The sequence below is a fragment of the Cebidichthys violaceus genome, unplaced genomic scaffold (assembly GCF_023349555.1).
Source record: "Cebidichthys violaceus isolate CVI_PGR_0920_01 unplaced genomic scaffold, fCebVio1.0.p SCAF_21, whole genome shotgun sequence".
NCBI classification, from domain to species: domain Eukaryota; kingdom Metazoa; phylum Chordata; class Actinopteri; order Perciformes; family Stichaeidae; genus Cebidichthys; species Cebidichthys violaceus.
Window position 1 is genome coordinate 7,569,952 of NW_027176384.1, and position 9,489 is coordinate 7,579,440.

The 9,489-nt window shown below is 41.2% G+C and overlaps 1 protein-coding gene across 2 annotated transcripts in view; it reads right to left on the reverse strand.

The window, feature by feature from the left end:
- Positions 1-990: 990 nt before the first annotated feature.
- The window catches only part of msrb3 (methionine sulfoxide reductase B3), a 16,882-nt gene continuing 8,383 nt past the window's right edge, over positions 991-9,489 (reverse strand). For both annotated transcript variants that reach the window (XM_068717129.1, XM_068717130.1), the window contains exons 3-7: positions 7,871-7,979; positions 7,410-7,487; positions 7,084-7,112; positions 6,544-6,641; positions 991-1,753 (exon numbers count right to left, since the gene is read on the reverse strand). In XM_068717129.1, the coding sequence (XP_068573230.1) occupies positions 1,592-1,753; positions 6,544-6,641; positions 7,084-7,112; positions 7,410-7,487; positions 7,871-7,979 (476 nt within the window). In that variant the 3' untranslated portion in view covers positions 991-1,591. The remainder of the gene's footprint in view (positions 1,754-6,543; positions 6,642-7,083; positions 7,113-7,409; positions 7,488-7,870; positions 7,980-9,489) is intronic.

Sequence of the window (9,489 nt, forward strand, 5' to 3'; positions counted from 1 at the left end):
TTGAGATATCTAGGAGAGCAGGAGAGCAGATCTAGGAGAGCAGAAGGAGAGTGGGCAACAGCTCCGGCACAGATGCACCTTCACTTGGCAGTTCACGTAAACCCCAGCACCGGGGTGTGGTCCAGACTGCTGGGTCAGCAAACTCTGTTGCTGCCATTATGTCGGACCCAAAACTGCCTCTGACCAGCAGCCCGCTGTGACCCCGGCCCTGGGGTTTGCAGTGGCTGAATTCAGGGATTTCTACACGGACGGCTATCTGAGCCACACCGCATGCTCTCCTCCTGGCAGCGGTCTCCTATCAAAACGTACACGGACCGTACAGGGCCCGGTTAGTGGCACAGTAAACACACAGATGTTTACTGTGCGGATGTAGCCGGTGTAGGGAGCAGATTGCCGCATTGCATTCACACGGAATCAGGTAGACGGACTTCTAGACGCCAAACACTCCGATGGAATGACAGGACTGCAAACAAAACAAGCTTAATAATATGTCGCCATGGTGATGTAAAAGAATATTATCAAATGGAATCATTTTGTGTCTATTATTCTAGTAATGCATGTTGCTTTCTACTATTCGATTGCATCTTGTGTTACATATTTTTTCCACAGGACAGGGCTTTGATTTTACCCACATCAAAGCTTTATATTTCTCTTGTTTATTGTATATTCTATGTATGCATGTATGATGGGAAGCAATGTGTAACCGGATTCCATGTATGCGCACGCATACATGGCCAATAAAGCGGATTCTGATTAATAGATGTAGTAGTAGACCCTCGTGGTATCACAAGATCACACGAAAATCCATCTCGTCAGGTTTCAAGTAATGCCTTTGTGTCAGAACCACACTGCTACGGACCAATAAGCGTCCTGCGAGGAGCTACTGGCAGTTATGGGTGTGGCTTAGGCAAAACTGAGAGGCGACATTTGGATCAAAACAATGGCAGCTCCTAAAGAGGAACAAGGAAGCATGGAACAAGAAAGTCAGAATGTTTGCTAGATATTTTATTCATCCAGTAACTGTTTAGATGCAAACTGTGAACACAAACTGAAAAAAATATAAATTTCTTACTGCAAAGAACTAAAGGAACAAAGTGACCTAAAGACCACAGTACTTTATTTGTCGGCCATAAGATGCCATCTGTCACAGGACTTGCTAAGGCAACCTCTCAGTATCAAATATCACTTCAAAAATATACTGTAATAAAATATTTTTAGTTAGAATGTAAAAAGCTCTACGTTTTATATATGCGTTTGTCTATTACTACACAGCATTTCATCCATGTTTAAATTAGCAGACCAAATGCTACTACCCAGACGTAGAAAACCAAAGGGAATTAAGGGGAAAAAGTAGTTCCCTTTAAGGCAATCAGCCGATACAGTGTGTTTTGCAGCTTCGACTGTGACTGTTTTGGTAGCGTGCACTTTTCCCTTGTGATAGATTATACATCAGCGTATTCTCACTGGTCTGAGCACCTTCCTTCCTTGACCAATAGCCTCCTCTATCTTTACAGAACCAAAACTACTTTATTCATGAGAACTCTCCCTACACAGGCACAGTTGTTGGTCTGCTGCGGTTCACGAGTGTCTTTCAGAGCTCCGTCTTCCCGTCGCCGGCAGCTCCGCCCTCGGCCGTGGAGCCGGGGGAGGCCCCGTCTTTGGGCTGGAAAGCCAAGGAGGCCGAGTTGATGCAGTAGCGTCTTCCTGTAGGTCTTGGTCCATCATCAAACAGGTGTCCCAGGTGAGCGCCGCACTGAAACACAACGGGAAAGATTGATTTGCAGCTTTTTTGGAATTTGAGTTGTACATGTTCTACAGCAGGGGTCACTAATAGGCGGACCGCGGTCCGGATCCAGACCCAGATGCCATTGTATCTGGAGCCTGGACCTACAGTACAACCGATAGATCATTGAGAATTATTACATTTTGACAGAGCGCTGCTACTTTTCCAGACTTTACGGCACTTCGGCGGCCCAGGAAACACACCGACCAATCACATGTGGTGTAAATCACATCACGTGATGCTGCTCAGCCAATCAAATATTTGTATTCCAACAAGTTTCCACATAATTTCCAATAACACACACGTGTGTAACAGACAGTTTAAAACCAGTGTGTCTCATGTGTTCAGTTTAAAACCAGTGTGTCTCATGTGTTCAGTTTTAAACCAGTGTGTCTCATGTGTTCAGTTTAAAACCAGTGTGTCTCATGTGTTCAGTTTTAAACCTGTGTGTCTCATGTGTTCAGTTCAAAACCAGTGTGTCTCATGTGTTCAGTTTAAAACCAGTGTGTCTCATGTGTTCAGTTTTAAACCTGTGTGTCTCATGTGTTCAGTTCAAAACCAGTGTGTCTCATGTGTTCAGTTTAAAACCAGTATGTCTCATGTGTTCAGTTTAAAACCAGTATGTCTCATGTGTTCAGTTTAAAACCAGTATGTCTCATGTGTTCAGTTTAAAACCAGTGTGTCTCATGTGTTCAGTTTTAAACCAGTGTGTCTCATGTGTTCAGAGATCATGGCGATTATTAAAAGCAGTAATGTGAAGCGTCACTACGAGACAAAGCTCAACTCTTTTTAGTAAATGTATCCACTCACATCTGAAATGAAGTCACAGATAATAAACAGTCTAAGAGTCCAATATGATCAGAATCCTAACACATGAATTCACTGACCAACATTGACGTTAACAGAGAGAATAGAGCTGAAACAAGTGGTTTAATAACCACACATAGAGTCTGTAAATAACCCCATGGAAGGTTTGTTGTTTTGGGTTGATTGTTTTTGTATTTGTCTTGTTGCCTAGATGATACTGTGTTGTTGGAAGAGTGTATAGACGTTTTGTGCTACTTTTTCTGTAATGGATGAATCAGACTTTTATTTTGAGGTACCTTTATTTTGAAAAGGTTAAAAGGAAGCGCATACTGGTATAATGTGGGATTGTGAGCTTCACGGTATGGCTACAGATCTTGTTACGCGGATGTACGTCGATACCGCTAAAAGTATTATAGTTTAATGGACCCGTATGAGGCCAAAGCTCTTACGGTGGTGACTGAAAGAAAACAATAAAGGAGAAATTTCACCAGCAGTAAGTTTCACGCCTTTTCATATACGGGGATCCGTTATAGAGTCCCTGCACACAAATTTCTTTATTAAAGAGCCACATTTTTCAAAGGCTTTCTATTATGAAATCTGTTCTTTAATCCAGTCCTTATTTTACTTAAAACGAGAGAAGAACATTTATTTATTATTAGATTATATATTATTTATAATTCATCCAGTTCAATTTGAAAACTGACAATAAATATTGTTGAGATATTATTAAATTGAACTTTCTTTATTTGATCTGACCGTCAGTTGTTGACTACATACAGATGTTAATACAACTGTTGGCTACTTCAATATAATATGGGACTAAATCACAGAACAAGTTAGACATTACTGTGATGTTCTGGACCTTTAATGAGGAAATTATCTCTAACTGGACCTCATGTCCATTTGTGATCCTGTTAGTTGATTGCCTTTGCTTTTATATTATATACATACATAGTGACAAAAAAAATCAATGAAACGTAGGCTTTAAAACGTTATGAGCTGTGACATCACTTATCACTAGGGCTGGGTATTGGAACTCTAAGAAATAAAACCAGTCAAAGAAGAGCTGCAATCACTCCTTTTTGTGACCACATCTAGAAAAAAATCAATATCTGTATGGTTTTGCACACAGCCAATCACTGCAAGCCTTCGATTTAATGGGACGTGTGATTAGTCCCCTACCACAGAAGATACAACCCACACAGCCGGGATGCGATATAATGAATCCTACTATAACGAAGGCATGACCCGCCCTACTCTGCCGCAGATATTCTTACCCTTACCCTAAACAAATCTCACTCCTTGAACCTAAACCTCACCAATCCAACTGATGAAGGCAAGTACAAGCCAGTCAGAGGCAGGGTAGGGCGGGTCATGGCTTCACTATAGCACAATTCTTAGTACAGCAGCAGGGGTCTCGCTGCATGAGGGCTGTGCAGTGCGGTGGCGATTAGCCAGTGGAACACACACACAGCTTCCATTCACATAATAAGTATTGAATGAAGTATCGGTATCATTTTAAGGGTACTGGTATCTTTTTTTTAAACGATACCCAGAACTACTCGTCACCAAGGTTTTGTATTTGAGTACGACAGTATCAGGAATATGCACTTGCATATGTTTGATTGGCCGATACAAAGCGTTCCTCAAAGACAATGTTTTGTGGCCAAAGCTGAGCCAGATTCAGGTTTCGGCAGTTGAAATCTATGGGGTCAAATGTGTGTTGTAATGGGCAAGAATTGTCTTCTGACAGGAAGCTCAGCTATTTTATAAAAGTGGATTATAGCACTGGGCACAGGAGGGCAGACTTTGGGGGGAGCAGCCACCCTCTGGGTTTGATGGGCTGTGACACCTGTCAGTCAACACACTATCAAATATGATACCCTGTAAGCCTCTCAAAACTGCCTCTAATGACACACAAGACAGTTTTCCCATTTTCCCTTTTGAAATTATAAGGATTTTTATTTGGGCCCGAGCACTGATGAAGTCGGGCAAAGACCCTATTGAAATCCAAAGAATTATTATTATTATTTCTCTCCTTAAATCACATTTTTAAGGGCTTTATCATGCTCAAGAACTCCCCAATTTGGCAGGCTTATCATGACTGCGTGAAAATTTGAGATTTTATGGGTCCCATCCTCCTGGTATGACAAAATGGCTCACTAACGCCACCTACTGCTTGACGGGCACACGACATGTCCGATTGACTTGAAATTTGACACATTCAGTTGTATTTGCTGTACAATCCATTTCATAAATACACTACATGTATTATAATTATTTTTCCCATTAGCTTATTTTCTCATTGCACAGCTACTGTCTTCCTCATTTGCTCTGCTTCCAGCCTGCAGCGCTGCTTCCAGTGCTGCTTGTTTTAATTAGAGCTTTTATCCAATCAGATTCAGCCTCTATGTCTCTAAGTAAGAAGAGAGGCCAGAGGTCTGCTGGATAGCCGTTGCAGATTAAAGTATATGCAGACGATATTGTTGATTGTCATAGTCTTCAACCAATCAGATCTTTAGTTTGACATGTTGGGCGTATTCTTTGACGTGTCAGAGTATTCTAGGTGGCCTACAAGTACGTCATCATTAACGTGCGGTGTGATTGGTCAGTGGGCTAGCCTGACTGTTGTGAAGCAGAAAGCTAGCTATCAGAAGTTAGTAGTAGTAGTAAGAGTTCAAATTGAAAGATATGTAAGAAGTTATGACATTTTTAGTGTTTTGCTTGGTGTATATATTTTTTTTTTTTTACCTAGCTTTGTTTTTTTAACACTCGATGGCTGAAGGAGGAGGAGAAACGGATTTGGTGGCAAAGTTACTGACAATGCTTTTCTAGAGAAGGACAGTTCAAGAAAAGTTGGACATCGTAAGAAAGGGTCGGCCAACCCCACAACTAGCAGCCCTGACCCAGACAGGAAAAGGATTTGTACGAACGGTATTTCTGGCTGACAGCGTCGGAAAAGCGTTGCACATTTTATGGCTAAGAATGCGTTTTATTTGCAACTGAGCGTTTTGGTGTTTGGAGCTACGCTACGCTAACCTGGGGTGGCTAAGCAAGGCAGCATTGTAGATATATAATAAATATGTATTGTAGGCACATGTATCACATATAGATTTAAAAATAAGTCTCTTGAGACTATGCTCTAAACCGTACTGGAAGTCGGCTATTTTTCTTTGTGTGAATTTTTCCTTCATTTTTGACCATTTCTAGGCGCTATACTTTAACAAACTCTTCCTAAGGAATTGTTCAGATCCACTTCATATTTGGTCAGTACAATCTAAAGACCTTTGTGATTAAAACTGATCAAAAGCTTTACGTTTGATTGAATGGTGTAGTAGTCGCGTGGCGGCCATTTTACGTGACTCCCCATGAAACAGCAAGCTGATGCATCTCCACTGGACTTGTTCAAATCTGTTCCAAACTTGCCGTACTTGATAACAGTCATTGCCTGAGGATGTCTACAAGCCAATTTCCACTCAAAGTCGTAGCGCCACCTACTGGCAACAGGAAGTCAGCGTTATGTGACAGACGGAAATCCGATTTACATGACATTGACATGATGTGGTCTGCACTTGATGTAGAGCAACATAATGCATGTTTGTGTGTGTTCTCTAGCGCCACATAGTGGATAAAGGAACTGGTGGAATATTTGCACTACACAATTTCCAGCATCGCAGAGTCCAGCGGGAAAAATATGTTGTAACTCCGGGACGCGTTGTCTGATGGTCAAAGACATTCGCAGCCGCGTTGGCCGGGGTCCCGCTAGTACTCCCGAGACGCGGTAAGGTGCGAGGGCCCGTACATCACTGCTTGCAGCTTTAATTCTATTTATTTTTTTCAAATTATTATTATTATTTTTTTCGGTCTGTGAAACGCTGCGGGAAAGCCGCCGTGCATTTGATTGGACTGTGAGGTCCCAGGTGTCAGGGTGTAATTGGGTGTTTGTAGTGTACCTGGCTGCAGGTGGTCTCCACTCTGTGTATCCCATGGGAGAAATCATCCGTCACGGTGACGGACTCGTCCTTCACAAGGTCAAAGAAGGACGGCCAACCTGAACACATGACGGCATCGTGTTAGGAAGATGGACAACTACTGGAACGATTGCCATGAAATTTGGTAAAGAGTTTGAGGGCATGATCAAACATACAGCTCTGAAGGTTTAGAGCATAAACGATTGCACAGCGTCACAAAATACTCCATTACTCGATCACCTGATATGAAACTACTGGAGCAGCAAGAAACACGGCTGAACATGAATGAAGAGGATCCAACACACATAATTGTGATCCGCTCATGGAGCTGCTACTGATTGAGTCAGAAACCAATAATTTGAGGTCAATGATTAGCAAATATCAGTATTCATATACATTCACAACATAATTTTAGGCTTAAGAGATTCGACATGCTCGGCAATGTCGAATCCCCATGCCAGCCCCATGCTGTAAAGACAGCAGAGAAAACTGGAAAACGTGTTTCAGAGAGGTTCAACTTACCCGATCCAGAGTCAAATTTAGTGTTCGAGCTATAAAAGGACAAACAAATTACAATAAGACGTTCGTTCATTTCATTGTTCAAAAAACAAACAAAAAAAGTATTATCTTTCTCACATTGCTTTTATATTGCAGTGGATTATTATGGCTCCCAACGTCTGACAACAAAATTCAGATTTTTAATTCAAGATGGCCACCCACACACACACACACACACACACACACACACACACACACACACACACACACACACACACACACACACACACACACACACACACACACACACAAACACACACACACACACACACACACAGGGGTTATCTTACCTGAACAGCAGGGCCCCACAGACGACACACGTGTAGGTCCCCTCATCTTTATGATGTGTGAACCCTCCAGTGAAGGCACTGTGGAAAATGTTTGTAAAATTGAATGGCTAAAGATGATGAACAAATGACAAATTGTTATGTTTGCAACATCGTTCTGTCAGGGAACAACAACAAATATTTTCTATATTATATATTTGTCTTTGACTGTGTGGAAATCTAATATCAACATGTCACTTAAGGCATTTAAGTGTGTTATTTGCTTGTAACATTGGACGTAAAATGACAACATTGAACGAAACATGACAACATTGAACGTAACACGACAACATTGAACGTAACATGACAACATTGGACGTAAAATGACAACATTGAACGTAACGCAACATTGAATTAATACAACTTTTAGGTTAAATGTAACTTAATATAAAAGTGCTTATGCTTAGCAGGTGGTTGCTACCTACCTCTCAGTTCCTCTCTCCTGGGTAACATGGTACTGCATTGGTGTGAGGCGTTTCTTCAGCTCCTCCTTAGGGAAGCTCACCGGCCACGTCTTTTTAGTCCTACATGCACCTGAGGGGGAGAATCAGAGGGGACAAAAAATATTAACTATGCAGGTCTTCTGATGGAACCAGAAAAAAAAAAAAAAAAAGAAAAAAAAAAAAAAAAAAAAAAGAGTCATCACTACACTTTCACTTAATTCTAGCCATTCTTCTACAAAAACTGTAAAACCTTCCTTCGACTCAACATCATGCTTAAACATAAAGTAGAATATAAAAGCAGGTGAGCCAAAATAAATGAGCTTAGTGTATAATAATGGTAATGAAAAATAAACAGAGCTTTAATTAGATTTAAAGACGGTAGCCCAGAAGCAGTTCTTTTTGTCTGAGAATATTGGACAGAAGACGAAAAAACACTCTCTCTCTCTCTCTCTCTCTCTCTCTCTCTCTCTCTCTCTCTCTCTCCTCTCTCTCTCTCTCTCTCTCTCTCTCTCTCCTCTCTCTCCTCTCTCTCTCTCTCTCTCTCTCTCTCTCTATATATATATAACTGAACTGTGGGAGAGATATTAAAGATGTTTCCCTGAGGTGTGTGTGTGTGTGTGTGTCACTGCCAGCTGTTCAGCATAAACATGATAGTGGTGAGCTGTTTAGGTTCCACTTCTTCTCCGCAGATATGACGAATCATCACCGCCTCATCATGCAGATGCTAACTGTGCAAGGATAAACATATCTTGTTTTTGTCCAAAAACAAAACACAAAAAGAACCTATGAGCACAAAGGTCCTTTAAATGAACAGCAAAGTCAAACAGAACCGCAACAATCAAGCTGCAAGAAAGCAAAGAAAGTAGCGTGAGTAGAGATACAAACTCAACAGGTGCTGAACTCGAGGAGATATGAATCATATTAAAAAAAAAAAAAAAAAAAAAAAGGTACCCTGCTGATTTTTGGACCACCCATGGCACTAATGTTTGTATGTTAGACCAGCACCTCAAGAGCCCACACTGATGTAAAACGAGGCGGTTTCAAAAAGCCTTTGAGAATTTCTATGTTTAAGAGGCCTTTGAGGGTAACGTCTACATTTTCAACCTGGACCCTCTTTTCCATGTTTATGTGTTTAAGTGACTATTAATGACAACAAGGCTGGAAAAAAGCTGCAATGTAATCGTCCCGGGCAACTCCGAACCGTCATGTACATCCACTAAAAAGGGATGTTTTTGCCTGAGATTGTTATTATAAGTGTCTGACGACATTATGGAAGGAAGCTACAGAGACATTTTCTTTACCTTCTCTTGATCTTGTCTGTTGCGTCTCACAAAGTCTTGCTCAAGGAGAAGTCTCGTTCCGAAATCTTGCAAGAGGTGACTTGTTGCCAGAAGACAAAAGGTGGAAAAAGCTTAGTGTAATCTCAAAGTTGTGTCAATGTCATGGATAAATATTTAGCAGATTTCGACAGTGTGGATGAGGTCGCAAGATTTCAGAAAGAGACTTCTCCTCGAGCGAGACTTGGTTGGACAAAATTACAAAGACACGGGATCAAGCTAAAGCTAAAGAAAAAGGTTTTATTTCTCCATAGAGGCTCTTTC